Source organism: Bos indicus x Bos taurus, chromosome 11 (assembly GCF_003369695.1).
Source record: "Bos indicus x Bos taurus breed Angus x Brahman F1 hybrid chromosome 11, Bos_hybrid_MaternalHap_v2.0, whole genome shotgun sequence".
Lineage (NCBI taxonomy): Eukaryota > Metazoa > Chordata > Mammalia > Artiodactyla > Bovidae > Bos > Bos indicus x Bos taurus.
The window spans coordinates 93,918,216-93,937,775 of NC_040086.1; the positions used below are offsets into that span (position 1 = coordinate 93,918,216).

Sequence of the window (19,560 nt, forward strand, 5' to 3'; positions counted from 1 at the left end):
TGTAGGATTCTTAAAAAGGAATTATAAATTTGGATTCTAAAATAATCAGTTTGAGAAAGAATCCCACACACTCACATAAGCAATCAAGTCAGAGAAGTATATTATAGGAAAGAAAGCAGAGTTTACCCAGAGGTCAACTTTATCCCTCTGTGTGAATGGAAAAACCATTAGAATAAACAATTACCTGACAACTCTTAATAGCAACAATGGAATTCTCTATAATCTCAGGACTTGATAATAGGTCTCCTACTACCACCTCAACTTTGTTTATTTTTGAAAGTCACAACGAGTTCATAAATCTTTTCTATATCATGGTGCATCTTTTGACAAAGCGGAGTCTGGCCAATGTTATATGTAACTGTCCATTTTAAATGCTTTCCTCGCATCATTAACCACTTGGAATGACACAGGCCAGATAATTAAGACAGGTTTGTTTAATATTCTAAAACAAGGTCTATATGATTATCCATTAATCAAAAGTAAACTTCAAAACCTGGCCACTAAAAAAATCCCTTATACAGCCAGTTTAAAAAGTAATTATTAATACGTATTTGTTTGTGATCTGTGACTTTTTAAAAAATGCAGGTCAACTGTTTAAAATTTATAAAAATTTATGCTCATTTAATTACTGCCTGTATAAAATTCACTCCTACATGTGTTAGCTTGATAGACAGAAAAAACCCTGAAGAGCAATTACATGGTGATAGTTTTTCAGTGAAAAGGAAGAAAATATTTTTACACAGAAACTGAAGAAATAATGAGAATTAACTTCAACAGGGATCTGAAAATGGAAAGAATTAATTTTCTACATTTGCTTTTCATTAACATCTTGCAGACTCACTGGCCCAAAAGCCAAGTGAAAGGAACTGTTATTTTTCCTTCTCCTGAGAGTGACTGCATTGCTCATTCATTCAATCATTTCATAAATGTACACTGAATATCTACTCTGTTTTAGGTACAGTGTTAGTAACGGAGATTCACTGCTGAAAAAATACTGACCCCTGTCCATATGGAAGCAGAAACTAAACACATAGTCACACGATTAATTATATAATTTACACTTAGGATGAATGATTTCTTAGGAAGGTACTGGGAGCCATGGAGTGGAGGGCCAGGACCCAGCAGCATCTCGGTGCTAGAATCAGACTGACCCAAATGTGACTGGCTGGGTGGCTAGGGGCAAGTTACTTTACATCTCTGGGCTTCGTTTCCTCTGCAGAATAGGGATAACAACCACACTGTAAGGTGGCTGTGAAGATGTCATGATATAACAAATATTAATAGTACCTGATCTGATCCATGGTGGGTGTTCAACCAGTACTACCTCCTTTGTCTCTCATGTTAATCCTTCCCTGAAATCGTCCAAAGAATAGGATTATCTGGTGACAGAATCAAGTTTCATACCCCCATCCTTTTACCCGTTTCTTGTTCTCTTAGTTCAGTATGTTCGTAAGAGGAGACAACCATATAGTATACACAACACCTTCCACATGACAGGCACGAGTGTCCTGGACTCCATTCCTTGTACCATTTCCAGTCAACAGTGGGTGCTAAGAGGCTTTCGTAGCCAAACATACACTCCATGAGAAGTGTTGATCTTCACAGCCAGTAATGTCAGCAAAAACCGAGACAAGACAAGCTCCAAGAAGTAATGCACCTAGCCCTCCACAGCAACTCAAGAGAGGTTAAGGCTAGAATTAAAAGAGAGCCAAAGGATGAAGGGAAAGAAAGGATCATCAAAAGCAGTATCTCTGTTGCACCAGGCATTGAACTTGGAACTTTACATGTAATACTTCATTTGTTCCTCCCATTTTGCTTTATTAGACGAGGACGCTAGAGAATATAAGTATCTCAAAATCCCCAGAGTGGTACAGCCCAGTGTTTGGCTGTCTCCAAAACTCATGTTCTTTCCACCAGCAGACTACATCATATTAACAACTCCTTCGTTACTGCTTGTTTCAATTTGCAATGCAGCAATTTAGTCATTTTAAATTAATCCTTGAAAAATCACCGAGAGAGTAAAATGCAAATTTCAACATGGCTAGAGCTCAACAGTGAGTCTATGTCAAAAATCACACAAATTGGTCCTACATAAGTTCAGATTCTCCTTAGAGGAAAAGCTTTCCTACTTCATTTCATACTTGAAATAGGAAAAACCATTTCTTTTCCTTTTTCCTCATAAATATCAAAAGTCAACCATACGGAGGCAGGGGGGTATAATGGAAACAAAATGCTTTGGTTCCTTACAAACCCGGGTCACTACACCCCATTTGGAAGCAGACCTTGGGCTCTAACCTCAGGCCTGTGAGTCCTGGGTCCCCACATGTAAAATGAGGCTCACGTCTACCTCTCACAGAGTAGCTGTAAGGATTTAAATGGAACCATGTATGTTAGGAGGCTGGCAGATTGTTTTTATTATTCCTGCTTAGAAACAAACAAGGCCAGCCTTTTACTGGTTTGCAAAGGAGGATTTAGAGGACAATGGGTCATACGCAGGGAATTGGTTCATTAGTGGCAAAATCAGCAGAGGGAATGCAAATTTTTTTTTTTTAATGGTGGGGGCAGGGGAGGTGGCATACAGTGCGGAAAGGAATTGGAGGTGGGGCTAAGAAAAAGATGAAGTTTTTTTTCCTACACTATTTTTAATCTTAGCAATTGTGGTTTTGAAAATTGAGAAATTACCAGGACTTTCAGGTACCTTACAGTTCTTAAGGAATTCGCAGTCCTTAAAATTAAAAAATTAAAAGATGAATTTAACTTAGGCGATGACTGCTATTATAACATTATTTATAATAGCAGAACATTAGAAACAATCTAAATGTCTATTAATAGGTGAAGCATAGTTAAAACATGAGGGCATTTCCATGGATTTAACACATGTATTTGCTTTTCTCTCTCCTGATACCATGCAACTATCAGCCCTCAGCCAGGAAAAGTCACAATGATATAATTTTGAGAGGCATAAACCTCAAAGAACAGGAGAAAAGAGAGTAATGGAAGAGAGATGTCAAAATTTTTGGAAGCCAGATGTTATTAAAGAAATGGTTCTTAACCTGGGTCATTCAGCCCCAGTGAACTTTTAGCAATGTCTGGAGACACAGTCATCACAGGTGGAGATGTTGGTACCATCTTACAATGGATAGAGCTCAGGGATGCTGTTGAACACCCTGCAACATACAAGACAACCCTAAACAACAAAGAATGATCTGGTCCAGGGTATCAAGAGTATCAATCAAGGTTGAGAAACTAGAGAAGACTGAGTTGGCAGCCCAGAAAAGTCTGGGACCAGGGCAGAGGGCAGCAAGTATCCAGCCCAACTCACATCACAGAACTCTAGAAAAGTTCAGGAATTGGAGACATCCAGGACCTCTAAAGGCTAAGGGAAGAGTGCCAATAAAAGTAAGAGTATTCAATCCCAAGATACTCCTCTCCCAGCTCACTCAGCTAGTCAACTAGCCTTTTGGCACCCTTCCTGAGCGATAAATGTTTACTTTCTGGTAACCAGAAAGACTTGGGAACACTAGGTACAGCTGAGCACAGGGGATAAATAATTAAATAAAAATAGGAGAGGTGCTTAAAGTATACATGCTAAATGTTCATATTCTATAAGCTACCACCCTACTTGGCTTCCAGAACACCTGTAATAAAGCTTACACTATTGGCAAGAGAAAACCGACTGGTCCAAAAGGAAAGATTTTGATATGATCCTTAATATCTAAATAATAGCCAATTTCAATGTCTTCCCCTCTGTGACCCAACTATTCCATCAAGTAGATGAATATTTAATTTCTAGTTTTATTTCATTGTAATAAAAGACAGTGGCCTGTGAAAATCTGAGTTTTCCTATTTTGAATTCTTCAGTGCAATCTAGCACATAATCAATTTTCATAAATGTTCCAGGTCACATCCCTGGTTTCTGCTCTTTCTATAGGACTTTTCCAGTTTGCGGGGGGTTTCTTCACTGTCTATACCTTATTGACTGCTCAATAATCATCTCCTTTAAATTGCAGAAATTCCTCAAATTTTCTAGTTCATGGTGGCTCCTTCTGCCATTAAGTGGACATTTTTCTCCCTAATTTTATAGTTCTTTTGTCATTTCAATGGAATTTTGAGGGAGATAAAAGGTTAAATTATGGGCTCACAGGGTAGCAAAGTATATGAGAATTCATTTTCTAGTATCAAAAAGATTAATGTTTAAATTCCAATTCTACCACTTCTTGAAATATTATTCAGCCTTAAAAAAGAAGGAAATTCTGATATGCTACAGCATGGATGAGCCACAAATGCATTATGCTAAGTGAAATAAACCAAACACAAAAGGACAAGTATTATATGATTCTCCTTAAATGAAGTGCCTAGAGTAGTCAAATTCATACAGTCAGAATAGTGGTTGCCAGGTGATGGGAGGAAAAGGGAAATGAGTTGTTTAAAGAGTTGGTTTCAGCTGGGAAAGATGAAAAAATTCTGGAGATGGATGTTGGTGACACTTGCACAATAATGTAAATGTGTTCACCAATGAAATTATGTATTTAAAAGAGGGTTAAAACAGTAAATTTTATGTTATGTATATTTTGCCACAAGTTAAAAAAATAATTGAGTGCCTTAGTGGTAGTGATTCTGTATTTAACTCTACATAGTACTATGTACAGTTCAAGTAAAATATTTTGAAATATGTCTTAAGACTAGACTAGCTATGTGATTCAGTTTGTTCAGGGGGCAAATATTACCCTCTGCTGTCTCAGACTCAAGTTCATTGCTACGTTTTTAAGAGACAGGGGTGGGGGTCTTTACACTTTTATCCACAAATCCTTTACTTTATTAAAAGTGAATTAAAAAATGTAGTAGGAGCACAATTCTACTTGAGTATATCTACCCTAATTAAAAAAAAAGATCTTCACGACCAAGATAATCACGATGGTGTGATCACTCACCTAGAGCCAGATATCCTGGAATGTGAAGTCAAGTGGGCCTTAGAAAGCATCACTACGAACAAAGCTAGTGGAAGTGATGGAACTCCAGTTGAGCTATTTCAAATTCTGGAAGATGATGCTGTGAAAGTGCTGTACTCAATATGCCAGCAAATTTGGAAAACTCAACAGAGGCCACAGGACTGGAAAAGGTCTGTTTTCATTCCAATCCCAAAGAAAGGCAATGCCAAAGAATGCTCAAACTACCGCACAATTGCACTCATCTCATATGCTAGTAAAGTAATGCTCAAAATTGTCCAAGCCAGGCTTCAGCAATATGTGAACCGTGAACTTCCAGATGTTCAAGCTGGTTTTAGAAAAGGTAGAGGAACCAGAGATCAAATTGCCAACATCCGCTGGTTCATGGAAAAAGCAAGAAAGTTCCAGAAAAACACCTATTTCTGCTTTATTGACTATACCGAAGCCTTTGACTGTGTGGATCACAATAAACTGTGGAAAATTCTTCAAGAGATGGGAATACCAGACCACCTGACTTGCCTCTTGAGAAATCTGTATGCAGGTCAGAAGCAACAGTTAGAATTGGACATGGAACAAAAGACTGGTTCCAAATAGGAAAAGGAGTACATCAAGGCTGTATATTGTCACCCTGCTTATTTAACTTCTATGCAGAGTACATCATGAGAAACGCTGGGCTGGAAGAAGCACAAGCTGGAATCAAGGTTGCTGGGAGAAATATCAATAACCTCAGATATGCAGATGACACCACCCTTATGGCAGAAAGTGAAGAGGAACTCAAAAGCCTCTTGATGAAAGTGAAAGTGGAGAGTGAAAAAGTTGGCTTAAAGCTCAACATTCAGAAAACTAAGATCATGGCATCTGGTCCCATCACTTCATGGCAAATAGATGGGGAAACAGTGGAAACAGCGTCAGACTTTATATTGGGGGGCTCCAAAATCACTGCAGATGGTGATTGCAGCCATGAAATTAAAAGACGTTTACTCCTTGGAAGGAAAGTTATGACCAACCTAGACGGCATATTAAAAAGCAGAGACATAACTTTGCCAACAAAGGTCCGTCTAGTCAAGGCTATGGTTTTTCCAGTGGTCATGTATGGATGTGAGAGTTGGACTGTGAAGAAAGCCGAGCGTGGAAGAATTGATGCTTTTGAACTGTGGTGTTAGAGAAGACTCTTGAGAGTCCCTTGGACTGCAAGGAGATCCAACCAGTCCATTCTAAAGGAGATCAGTCCTGGGTTTCTTTGGAAGGAATGATGCTGAAGCTGAAACTCCAATACTTTGGCCACCTCATGCGAAGAGTTGACTCATTGGAAAAGACTCCGTTGCTGGGAGGGATTGGGGGCAGGAGGAGAAGGGGACAACAGAGGATGAGATGGCTGGATGGCATCACTGACTCGATGGACATGAGTTTGGGTGAACTCCGGGAGTTGGTGATGGACAGGGAGGCCTGGAGTGCTGCAGTTCATGGGGTCGCAAAGAGTTGGACACGACTGAGCGACTGAACTGAACTGACCCTAATAAAGAGATCTTCGTACGAGAAGTTCTTTATACAAAAGCATTTTATTTACAAGAAAAAGTAAAACCAACTCGATTCACAACAGCAAAGAAATAGCTAAGTAAACAACACAGCAAATTGAATATTATGCAGTCAAAAAAAATGATTATGAATGCAATGGCAAAATGCTTATATAAGAGGTAATTCTAACTATGTAAATAATACATTCTAAAAAGACTACAATGAGACACCAATATGTTAATAGGTGAGTAATTTGCAAAGTATGAATAATGATTATTTCTTGTCTTTATACTTCTTTATTTTTCAAATATTCTCTATATGGTTTTGCTTTTATAATGTATTGTTTTTATAGTAGGAAAATATACCCCTTTATTTTCTTTCAAAATTAGTAAAAATGAAGAATAAAAATTTAATTCACATCTGCCCAAGCACTTACATTCTCAGGGATGCTGGGAAGTTCTCTGGTATCAGGCACAGTAAAATAAGAATGCTGTAAAGGAAGATAAAAAATATTTATTCCTGAAAAAGTATGCAACAAGCACATCATTCAGAAACCAGGTAAATGATATGAAGATAATTCCTCACTCAACTAAAGAAATAAGCGTTTCACTCATAGAGAATAGTCTAAGGAATATTTTCTTTGGATAATATTGGATTAAAGCCAGATACATTAAATCACCGTTTAGTAGATGGAGTTCTTTTCCATGAGAGAGGAACATCTTTAGGAAATACAAAAGAACAGTTCAAAGAAGTTAAAGGCTAATTTCTCATATGACATTTTCAGGCTACTGAACACATGAAAGCTGCAGACTTCATAATTTATTGTTCACTGAGGCATGTGGACTCCAGGGACCAAATATCACTAGGTTTACTCATGAATGGTCTTTACCAACCAAACCTGCAATTTAATTTCAGCATCTGAGATTATACTCATCTATAAACTGTGGGCCAAATCTGTCCCAAAGGCCCAAGGGATGGTAAGGATAGCTCCAGCCGAGGGACTGTGGCACTGAGACACTGTAGACGGCTAACAGTGGAGAATGTCTCTCAACTACGCGTGCTCTCCAAGTAAGCCTCCTGACTTCCAGTGCAAATTCCAGTGAAGGGAGCTGAATCAGTGGAGTTGAAACCCTGACCTGTTCAGAGAACTTTTAAGGAGACATCTCCATGCATGTAACAAGCATGTGTCTCTGAGTTAAATGAAAATAGGATGAACTGATGACACCTCCTCTGTGCTCCTAAAGACGCAGAGAACAATGGCAAGCAGGAATGGAAAGAGCTTGGTGCTGGCCAATTAAAGAAGGGATTGTGCAAAGGCCAGGAAAGGTCACATACAGAGAATGTCAGCTTAGCCATGGCCTAAGTTCAAACCTAGACCCCCAAGTGACATTTCAGGAAGTTCCCACCCCCCATTCTTGGATAACTACAAAATAAGTAAGTCTCTGGAAAAATGAGTTGCACAGGCTTCCTAAAATGAAAGGCTTCCAATAACAAAAAGGCCAACAATAACATTATAAGCTATTTTTCTAATATTCGGCAGATATTTACGAACATCTGCTACATGGAAGGCTTTACCTTCCAAGTATAAAGTACCACCAGATACTTTATAAACAGTATCTCTAATTTCCACAGGAAAATTTAAGAAATTATCTCCATATTACAAATGGGTAAATTAAGGCTTAGAGAAGTAAAGTGACGTAAGGTCATACAGCTAGTTGGTGACAGAACTAGGATTGAAACCAGGTTTGCATAACCAGAGCTTTGTTCTTTCCATGATAACACACTGTTATACCTGTGCTTTTTATGAGCAAATTATAGCTAAAGCTATTTGAATTAATAAAAGATAACTTAAGAAAACACCCTTTGTAGTGCATTATTCCAAAATCTGTGTCTTTGTGCCAAAACATTATATATTAAGGATTACAATAGAGGGGACATAGGTAAACCTATGTCTGATTCATGTTGATATTTAGTAAAAACCAACACAATAAAGAAATTATCCTTCAATTAAAAAAAAATAATAAAAGTATTGTAGTAGAGATCATGTAGCATATTCGTTATGGGAAACTAATTAAGTCAACTCAAGAACAAAGATTAAAATAGTAAAAGTAAAATACAAGGTTAAATTCGATGCCGTAAGATACCAAATTTTATACCAAATGGCTAGAAGGCAGTCCCAGGAACTGTTCAGTAACGGCAGTCTACATGGTGATGAAGTCACTGAATAAGGATTAGCACAGTGAGGGAGAAAGGACTGGAACTGCAGAGTCAGCCACTTAATAGTTATGTGATCGTAGGCAATTCCAATTAATAGCTCAGAAGCTATTTTTTTTTAACCTGTAAATGGGAACTGTTCAGAACAACTGTTCTGAAGAATAAATGTTTTGTATGTGAAGTGTCTAGCATTCCATCAATGGTATTTTAATAGAAAATTATTATCACTATTCTCAACTGTAGGTTTGTATTCCGATTTTTCTCAATCACCTACAGCAGACACACAGAAACACTCTTGTGACTAAAGACAAAAAGTCCAAGACTGTCATTTTATCATCTTTTCAGGCTTTATAATCTAGATGAGACTAACTTTTCAGAAATGAAACACACAGAGAGGAATTCCTTGTGAACAGGAAAAAAAGAAAATATCTGCCTTTACAAATGCAACAGATTGTAAATAGTGAGCCTATGCAATCCCCAAACCAAGTAGTCCCCAGGCTGTCCTTTGAGATTCTGTCTTGCTCCATCGCCCATGAAATGCTGGGACCAGAGGAGGTCAGAAACATTCCTAGAAACCACTGGCATGAAACAGCTGCACCTTCCAACAGTTCTTCCTGCCCCGGCAATGGCTTGTCCTTGAGGCCTGGCAGCCACTCAGGGGAAGGATAAGGCCCTTCCTCCCCAGCAGCTGGTGACCCAGCCCAGCTACTCCTCAGCTACCTGTCGGATGTCATTACAGACTGAAGCAGGGAGATCAAGCTGCTTAGGAAAAGGGACAGAGACAAAGGCAGGGTTGCTTAGCTCTGCAGCAGGGAGTAGGGCAGGTTTAAAGCTCATTTCTTCATCTTTTTCAGACATTCTTCCTTACACAATATTTCTTGGAAAAGGCTTCTTTCCCTCCTCTGCTCCACTGCAATAAGCAAAAGCCTCTACCAATTCCTTCTTTCCTTCCTTTCTTTCAACATTCATGGCCTAGTGGAAAAAAACATAGGCTTGGGTTTAAAAGCCCCAATCTCACTGATTAACCATACGACCTTGGATGGGCAAGTATCTTTTCCTCTCTAAGTCTTAACTATGACATAAAAATGCCAATATCTATTTTTAGAGTTGTTTTAAACATTAGAGATATATACTTGGCATAAATTAGGAACTTGGTATATAGTAGATGTATTATTAGTTATTGGCAGTAATACTGCTTTTAATGTGATCATCATAAAAAACCTTTCCATGTTCATTTTCTTTAAGAGGGCAAATACTGAGATAATTACCATTGACTATCAACACTGTACCTGCTTCTAGTGAAGATGAAAGACAAAACTTTTTAGAACATTCAGACCCTACAACATTGGGGAAAACAGCCCCTGGATAATCAATAGCTGGCCAAGGAGTGTCCATCTGAGAATTCTGAAGAAGGTCATGACTAGCATTTGACCCAGAGAATTACAGTAACTAAAATATGAAAAAAAAAACAAAACCCTTCTTATCCAACACCTTATCTGATAGATGAGGAAATCGAGGCTCATGAGGTTAAAGGTTTTGATTAAGATCACTCAGGTCATTGGCAAAACTATGACTTGGGGATTGAAATCTCCCAGTTTATAATTCAAAAGCTTTTCTACCCAGACCACATAGCATGTATGTAAGAGAGTTCAAGGAAACAATCTGGCCAGGAACTGTGCTAGGCAGTCTCCATTCTCGTCCTCAAGAGAGGGTGTGCAGTCCAGTGGGGGAGATAGGAAAACAGGTTGTTCCAAAGTGTTGTGACTAAGTACTGCAAAGTGTACAAGATGCTTGGGACAAAAAAAGAAAACCTTACCTAAGCCTTCGGGGGTGTGAGGGGAGGATTTTGCTGGAATAAAAATTTGAGTTGAGTTCTGAAGGATGAGTATGGGTTACCCTGGTAAACAGGGGAAAGGTGGTATTGAAGGTTTGGGGAAGCAGGATGGGCTTCAGCAAAGGCACAGACACAGCAGGGTTGTGTGGGGTCACCGGGTGGAGGAGGCGAAGCATGAGGCAGGGAGCCCCAGGACAGGGGTTGAGGAGGCAAGGGTTGGCTGTCCCATTCCAAGCCCAACACCTGCCATCAGGAGATGCTAGTGATGGAATGATAGACAGGAAGAGAGGAGCATGGGGGCATTTGGGAGCCCTCTCTCATGAAATCATAGAGAAAGAAAGAAATACAACTCCCTGGCCTGTCTTGAGATCTCTAAGTATTTGGGGGTGGGGAAGGTACATATGACAAAAAGACAATCTCATTTGGCTCTTTCTTATTGTTAACAATGGAATGGTTTCTCAGTGATTGCTAATATTCTACCCCCACTTACCACACTGAGATGAACAGACACTCCTGGGTCAGGGATAGGAAGTTTGTACAGAGTTTCAAGAAGCTCATTCCACTGACTCTCCTGAAAGAAATAAAAGGCTTAAGTAACAAAGGCAAGACTGAGCCCTTAGTCAGAGACCTGCAGGGAGGTCTGGGCACACAGTGAACTATGGGCCCTCATGACTGAGGGGGCTGGGGAGGTGCTGGCCCCACAACAGAAACAGGTTTGATATTCAAGTAGAGTTGGACAAAAGACAGTGCTTATGGCTCAATAAAAGAACCAAATAGATCCTCCCACACCAAGTTTGACATTTTCTACTCAGTGAGACACCTACCATGACCGCCTTTTATGGATCATATACCATAAGCTCTCAGCAAATCTATCCTCTCAACTCCATAGCAACAACTTTTAAATGCAAACAATCCCAGCTTACAGGGCGGGGGTGGTAGGGAGAAATAACGATGACACTATAGATCTTGTCTTTATCATCATTACTCTCAATTAATTTTATTGAGTGTTCACCAGATACACACAGCAGCCTCCAATTATGGAAAGTTAAAAATGAACTATTACAACAGCACGCAATAGAGGCTGGTGGCTGTGCATTTTAATTAGAGAAATCGAGCCACAGGATGAAACATAAAGCAGTACAAATTATTCGATTGAAAACAGATTCACCTTTAAAATGCTCAAAAGAACACTGCTTACAGAATCATCCAAAAGCTATTTCTCCCACCCTGTGGAATTCTCTGTGCTGATAAAATAGTAATAAGCTTACATTTGTACCCATTTGGTAGCTGTTTTCAGCCTCACAACTACCTCACTTTACAGACTGAAAACTAAGGCTCCGAAGGGTAAAGCAACTTGACTCAAATCAGCCAGCTGGGAACTGCACAGCCAGAAGCTAACCACAGGTTTTCTGTGTTCAAACCCAGAGCCCTCTCTGCTGTTCACAACTGTCTTTGTTAGTGAATTTAAAGGAGAGGGAAAAGAGGATAAGTCCAGATTAAAATCACGTTTTCAATCTGAATTCATAACTTACTCAAATTTCTCAGAGGGTAGAAATGAACATGTGCAGGCACACAAGTTTAATTTTGCTTTGAAACAATCTCAAACTTACAGAAGAATTTTAGGACATTACAAAAACAACAACAACAAAAAAACCCTTTATTTTCCATTTGAGGGTGGATTACCAGTATTATGCCCTGTCATCCATGAACACCAAGGATGTTCTCCTACATAACCACAATCAGGAAATTAACACTGAAACATCATCATCATCTAATCCTCAGATCCTACCAAATGTTGTCAATTATGCCAATAATGTCCTTGATAGCAAAACAATCCAGTTCAGGAACAAGTGCTGCCTTCAGTTGCTATGACTCTAGTTTCTATCAGTCAGGAACAGTTCCTACATTTGTAAGAACTTGACAGTGAAACCAATCACTTTGTAGAATAATGCTCACTTGTCTGATGTTTTCTACTGATTCAGATTTCAATTCATCCCATTTCTGCTGACGCTCACTTTAATCATTTGATTAATTCATCTGATGTCTCTACTGTAAGATCAATCATTCTCCCTCTGTGTTGAGTAAGCATTTTGTGAAGCAATACTTTATGTAAATCAATAGCTTTTTAGTTTCTCTTCACTTTCCACCATAAGGGTGGGGTCACCTGCATATCTGAGGATATTGATATTTCTCCCGGCAATCTTGATTCCAGCTTGTGCTTCTTCCAGCCCAGAGTTTCTCATGATGTACTATGCATATAAGTTAAATAAGCAGGGTGACAATATACAGCATTGACGTATTCCTTTTCCTATTTGGAACCAGTCTGTTGTTCCATGTCCAGTTCTAACTGACCTGCATACAGGTTTCTCAAGAGACAGGTCAGGTGGTCTGGTATTCCCATCTCTTTCAGAATTTTCCAGTTTATAGTGATCCACACAGTCAAAGGCTTTGGCATAGTCAGTAAAGCAGAAATAGATGTTTTTCTGGAACTCTCTTGGTTTTTCGATGATCCAGCGGATGTTGGCAATTTGATCTCTGGTTCCTCTGCCTTTTCTAAAACCAGCTTGAACATCTGGAAGTTCACGGTTCACATATTGCTGAAGCCTGGCTTGGAGAATTTTGAGCATTACTTTACTAGCGTGTGAGATGAGTGCAATTGTGCGGTAGTTTGAGTATTCTTTGGCATTGCCTTTCTTTGGGATTGGAATGAAAACTGACCTTTTCCAGTCCTGTGGCCACTGCTGAGTTTTCCAAATTTGCTGGCATGTTGAGTACAGCACTTTCACAGCATCAACTTCCAGGATTTGAAATAGCTCAACTGGAGTTCCATCACCTCCACTAGCTTTGTTTGTAGTGATGCTTTCTAAGGCCCACTTGACTTCACATTCCAGGATGTCTGGCTCTAGGTGAGTGATCACACCATCATGAAAGTGAAAAAGGAGAGTGAAAAAGTTGGCTTAAAGCTCAACATTCAGAAAATGAAGATCATGGCATCTGGTCCCATCACTTCATGGGAAATAGATGGGGAAACAGGGGAAACAGTGTCAGACTTTATTTTTGGGGGCTCCAAAATCACTGTAGATGGTGACTGCAGCCATGAAATTAAAAGATGCTTACTCCTTGGAAGGAAAGTTATGACCAACCTAGATAGCATATTAAAAAGCAGAGACATTTCTTTGCCAACAAAGGTCTGTCTAGTCAAGGCTATGGTTTTTCCAGTGGTCATGTATGGATGTGAGAGTGGGACTGTGAAGAAAGCTGAGCGCTGAAGAATTAATGCTTTTGAACTATGGTGTTGGAGAAGACTTTTGAGAGTCCTTTGGACTGCAAGGAGATCCAACCAGTCCATCCTAAAGGAGATCAGTCCTGGGTGTTCATTGGAAGGACTGATGTTGAAGCTGAAACTCCAATACTTTGGCCACCTCATATGAAGAGTTGACTCATTGGAAAAGACCCTGATGCTGGAAAGGATTGGGGGCAGGAGGAGAAGGGGACAACAGAGGATGAGATGGCTGGATGGCATCACCGACTCGATGGACGTGAGTTTGGGTAAACTCCAGGAGTTGGTGATAGACAGAGAGGCATGGCGTGCTGCAGTTCATGGGGTTGCAAAGAGTCGGGACACGACTGAGCGACTGAACTAAACTGAACTGACTTTGTGTAAATATCACATTCCCCTTTTAATTTATCTATTTACTTATTTATATTAGTATGCACACATGGTCTTCTGTTTTATTTAAGGGGTTATAATCCTTTTGTATCATTATTTGTTCTGATGCTCAAATTGTCCCATATATGACCAGTGAAAATCCTTTGCTCCTTCAAACTCACTTTTGTGTCTTTCTGGCATTTTTACATCATTTTTTTAGATTTTAATTTCTTATAATTTTTTGCTTTATTACTGCTTGAAACAAAGTAGTGACTCTAACATCATGAACAATTAAATAAGGAAGCAGGACTGCAGAGTAGAGAAGAGAAATAATTTCCACAAAGCAAGAAAAAAAAAAAAAAGAACTTTATTCAGTGAGATCTCTATGACCCACATGATTAGCAAATTTTGAACTGCAATTTCACTCTATGTCTTTAACCAATTATTCTTCTGGCTCAGCTTTATTTATTTACTTCTGGAAAATAGTATACAAAGCTTTTTATTTGTATTTTTAAATTAATTTTTATTGGAGTATAGTTGCTTTACAGTGTTGTGTTAGTTAGCAAATGAATCCGTTATATGTATACATATATCCCCTATTTTTTAATTTTCCTTCCTGTTTAGGTCATCACACAGAGCACTGAGGATAGTTCCCTGTGCTATACAGTAGGTTCTCATTAGTTATCTATCTTTTGCATAGTAGTGTATATTTATCAATCCCAATCACCCAATTCATCTCACCCTCCCTTCCCTGCATTGGTATCCATGTTTGTTCTCTACAACTGTGTCTCTATTTCTGCTTTACAAATAAGTTCATCTGTACCATTTTCTAGATTTAACATATAAGCAATATTACACATTTGTTTTTCTTTCTGACTTATTTCACTTTGTATGAAATAAGTCTCTAGATCCATTCACATCTCTGCAAATGACACAATTTCACTCCTTTTTGTGGCTGAGCAATATTCCACTGTATACATGAATGACATCTTCGTCTATACCTCTGCTGATGGACATTTGGGTTGTTTCCATGTCCTGGCTATTGTAAATAGTGCTGCAATGAACACTGGGGTGCATGTATCTTTTTCAAGTATAGCTTCCTCTGGGTATATGCCCAAGAACGGAATTGCTGGGTCATATGGTAGTTCTATTTTTAGTATTTTAATGAAACTCCATACTGTTCTCATGGGTTTCCCAGGTGGCACTAGTGGTAAAGAATCTACCTGCCAATGCAGAAGCTGCAAGAGGCGTAGGTTCAATCCCTGGGTCAGGACTATCCCCTGGAGCAGGAAATGGCAACCCGCTCCAGTATTCTTGCCTGGAAAATTCCAGAAGCACCTGGTGGGCCACAGTCCATGGGGCCGCAAAGAGTTGAACTCGACTGTGCACATACTGCTCTCCATGGTGGCCATACCAATTCACGTTCCCAAAAACAGTATAGGAGAATTTCCTTTTCTCCACAACCTCTCCAGCATCTATTGCTTATAGATTAAAAAAAAAATTCATTTATTCAGCTGTACTGGGTCTTAGTTGCAGCAAGCAGGATCTAGTTCCCTGACCAGGGATCAAACCGAGGTCCCCTGCACTGGGAACAAGGAGTCTTAGCCACTGGACCATCAAGGAAATCCCTGTAGATTTTCAGAAGATGGTTATTCTGACCAGTATGAGGTGATACCTCATTGGCATTCATTTGATTTGACTGGCATTCATTTCTCTAATAATTGGTGATGCTGAGCATCTTTTCATGCGTTTGTTGGCCATCTTAATGTCTTCTTTGGAGAAATGTCTATTTAGGTCTTCAGCCTATTTTTTTTCTATTGGGTTGTTTGGTTTTTTAATACTTAGCTGCATAAACTGTATATTTTGAAGATAAATCCCTTATCAGCTGCTTTATTTGCAAACATTTCCCCCCATTCTGAGGGTGGCCTTTTCATCTTGTTTATGATTTACTTTGCTGTGCAAAAGCTTTTAAGTTTAATTAGGTCCCATTTGTTTATTTTTATTTTCATTTACATTATTCTAGGAGGTTACTTGGAAAATCCCACGGATGGAGGAGCCTGGTAGGCTGCAGTCCATGGGGTCGCGAAGAGTCGGACATGACTGAACGACTTCACTTTCACGCATTGGAGAAGGAAATGGCAACCCACTCCAGTGTTCTTGCCTGGAGAATTCCAGGGACGGGGGAGCCTGGTGGGCTGCCATCTATGGGGTCACACAGAGTCAGACACGACTGAAGTGACTTAGCAGCATCAGGAGGTGGGTCAAAAAAAGATCTTGCTGTGATTTATGTCAAAGAGTGCCTAAGAGTGCCCTATGTTTTCCTCTGAGTGTCCAGCATTATATTTAGGTCTTTAATCCATTTTGAGTTTATTTTTGTGTATGGTGTTAGGCAGTGTTCTAACACATTCTTTAACATGCAGCTGTCCAGTTTTCCCAGCACCACTTATTCGAAATACTGTCTTTTACCCCCTGTATATTCTTGTCCCAATGTCATAGACTAGGTGACTACAGGAGTGTGGGTTTACCTCTGAGCTTTCTATCCTGCTCCATTGATCTATAATTCTGCTTTTGTTCCAGAATCATGCTGCCTTGATTACTGTAGCTTTGAAGTAAGGTCTGAAGTCAGGGAGCCTGATTCCTCCAGCTCCATTTTCCTTTCTCAAGATTGTTTTGGCTATTTGGAGTCTCTTTTGTTTCCGTACAAATTGTAAAAAATGTTGTTCTTATTTTGTGGAAAATGCCACTGGTCATTTGATAGGGATTGCACTGAATCTATAGATTGCTTTGGGTAGAAGAGTCTTTTTCATAATATTGAGTCTTCCAATCCAAGAACATGGTATATCTCTTCATTTGTGTCATCTTTGATTTCTTTCATCAGTGTCTTAAGTTTTCTAAGTATGGTCTTTTGCCTCCTTAGGTAGGTTTATTCCTAGGTATTTTATTCTTTTTGTTGCAATGGTAAATGGGGTTGTCACCTTAATTTCTCTTTCTGATCTTGTCAGTGTATAGGAATGCAAGAGATTTCTGTGTATTAATTTTGTATCCTGCATCTTTACCAAATTAATTGATTAGCTCTAGTAGTTTTCTGGTGGCATCTTTAGGATTCTCTACGTATAGTACCATGTCATCTGCAAACAGTGACAGTTTTACTACTTCTTTTCCAGTTGGGTTCCTTTTTAAGATTACTTTTTCTTCTCTGATTGCCATGGTAGGACTTCCAAAACTGTTTTTAGTAAGAGTGATGAGAGTGGATATCCTTGTCTTGTTCCTGATCTTAAGAAGAAATGCTTTCAGCTTTTCCCCAATGAGAATGATGGTTGCTGTGGGTTTGTCTTATATGGCCTTTAAGGTACATTCCCTTTATGCCCTCTTTCTGGAGAGTTTTTATCATAAACGTGTGTTGAATTTTGTAAAAAGTTTTTTCTGCATCTATTGAGATGGTCATATGGTTTTTATTTTCAGTCTGTTATTATGGTGTATCACTTAACTGATCTGCATGTATTGAAGAATTCTTGCATCTCTGGGATAAATTCCACTTGATCATGGTGCATTGGTGGTTTGCTAATATTTTGTGGAGGATTTTTGCATCTATGTTTCTTGGTGATATTGACCTATAATTTTCTTTGTGATATCTTTGTCTGGTTTTGGTATCAGGGTGATTGATGGTGGCCTTGTAGAGTAAGCTTGGGAGTGTCCCTCCTTCTGTAATTTTCTGGAAGAGTTAGAGAAGTTATTAGCTCTTCTCTAAATGTTTGATAGGATTTACCTATCAGCCATCAGGTCCTGGACTTCTGTTTGTTGGAAGATTTTTAATCCGTTTCAATTTCATGATTAGACTACTCATATTTTCTATTTCTTCCTGATTTAGTCTTGCAAGGTTTGTCCCTTTCTTCCAGGTAGTCCATTTTATTGGCATATAGTTGCTTGTAGTAGTCTCTTACGATCCTTTGTATTTCTACAGTTCAATTGTAATTTCTTTTTCATATCTAGTTTTACTGATTTGAGTCCTTTGCCTTTTATTTTTGATGATTCTGGCTAAAGGTTTATTAATTTTATTTATCTTCTCAAAGAAACAGTGTTTAGTTTCACTGTTGCTACCGTTTTCTTCTTTTCCATTTCATTTATTTCTGCTCTGATCTTTATGATTTCTTTCCTTCTATTAACTTTGAGGGCTTTTTGTTGTTCTTTCTCCAGCTGCTTTAAGTGTAACCTTAGGTTGTTCAAGATTTTTCTTGTTTTTTTGTTTTGGTGGAACTGTACTGCTATACACTTCCCTCTTTTGCTGCATCCCATAGGTTTTGGGTGGTGTTTTCATTACCATTTGTTTCTAAGTCTTTTAAAAAATTTCCTCTTTGATTTCTTCAGTGATCCGTTGGTTATTTAGTAGCATATTGTTTAGCCTCCATGTGTTTTTTTTTTCACAGCTCTTTTTTTTCCTATGCAAGTGTGACAGTCACTCGGTCGTGTCTGCTTTCCGACCCCATGGACTATACAGTCTATGGAATTCTCCAGGTCAGAATACTGGAGTGGGTAGCCGTTCCCTTCTCCAGGAGATCTTCCCAACCCAGGGATCGAACCCAGGTCTCCCATATTGCAGGCCGGTTCTTTACCAGCTGAGCTGCAAGGGAAGCCCTAAACCTGATTTCTAATCTCACAGGGTTGTGGTCATGCTTGATACGATTTCAATTTTCTTAAATTTACTGAGGCTTTACAATAAAATAAATTAAAAAAAATTTTTTTTCCAAGGCTTAGTTTGCGACCTAAGATGTTATCTATCCTGGAGAATGTTCTGTGCACACTTGAGAAGAAACTATATTCTGCAGCTTTGGATGGAATGTCTATAAATATCAGTGAAGTTTATCTGGCCTAATGTATCATTAAAAGCTTCTGCTTTCTTATTAATTTTCTGTCTGGATGATTTGTCCATTGCTGTAGGTAAGGTGTTAAACTCCACCACTGTTATTGTTACAGTCAATTTCCCCTTTTACGTCTGTTAGTGTTTGTCTTATGTATTGAGGTGTTCCTATGTTGGGTGCACAAATATTTAAAATGGTTATATCTTCTTTTTGGATTGATTCCTTGATCATTATGTAATGTCCTTCCTTGTCTCTTGTAAGAGTCTTTATTTTAAATTCTATTTTGTCTGATATGGGTATTGCTACTCCAGCTTTGACTTCCATTTGCATATGGTATCTTTTTTCCATCCCCTGCTTTCACTCTCCATGTGTCCCTAGTTCTGAAGTAGGTCTCTTGTAGACTGCATATATATAGTTCATGTCCTTTGATCCATTCAGCCAGACTATGTCTTTTGGCTGGAGCATTTAAATTTAAGGTAATTATCTATACATATGTTCCTACTGCCATTTTCTTAATTGTTTTGGGTTGTGTTTTGTCGGGTTTTT

General features: G+C 38.9%; 1 protein-coding gene across 6 annotated transcripts in view; it reads right to left on the reverse strand.

Annotated features, from left to right (window-relative positions):
- The window catches only part of DENND1A (DENN domain containing 1A), a 531,115-nt gene that overhangs the window by 252,597 nt on the left and 258,958 nt on the right, over positions 1–19,560 (reverse strand). For all 6 annotated transcript variants that reach the window (XM_027556228.1, XM_027556226.1, XM_027556227.1 and 3 more), the window contains 2 exons: positions 11,000–11,080; positions 6,898–6,951 (listed from right to left, as the gene is read on the reverse strand). In XM_027556228.1, the coding sequence (XP_027412029.1) occupies positions 6,898–6,951; positions 11,000–11,080 (135 nt within the window). The remainder of the gene's footprint in view (positions 1–6,897; positions 6,952–10,999; positions 11,081–19,560) is intronic.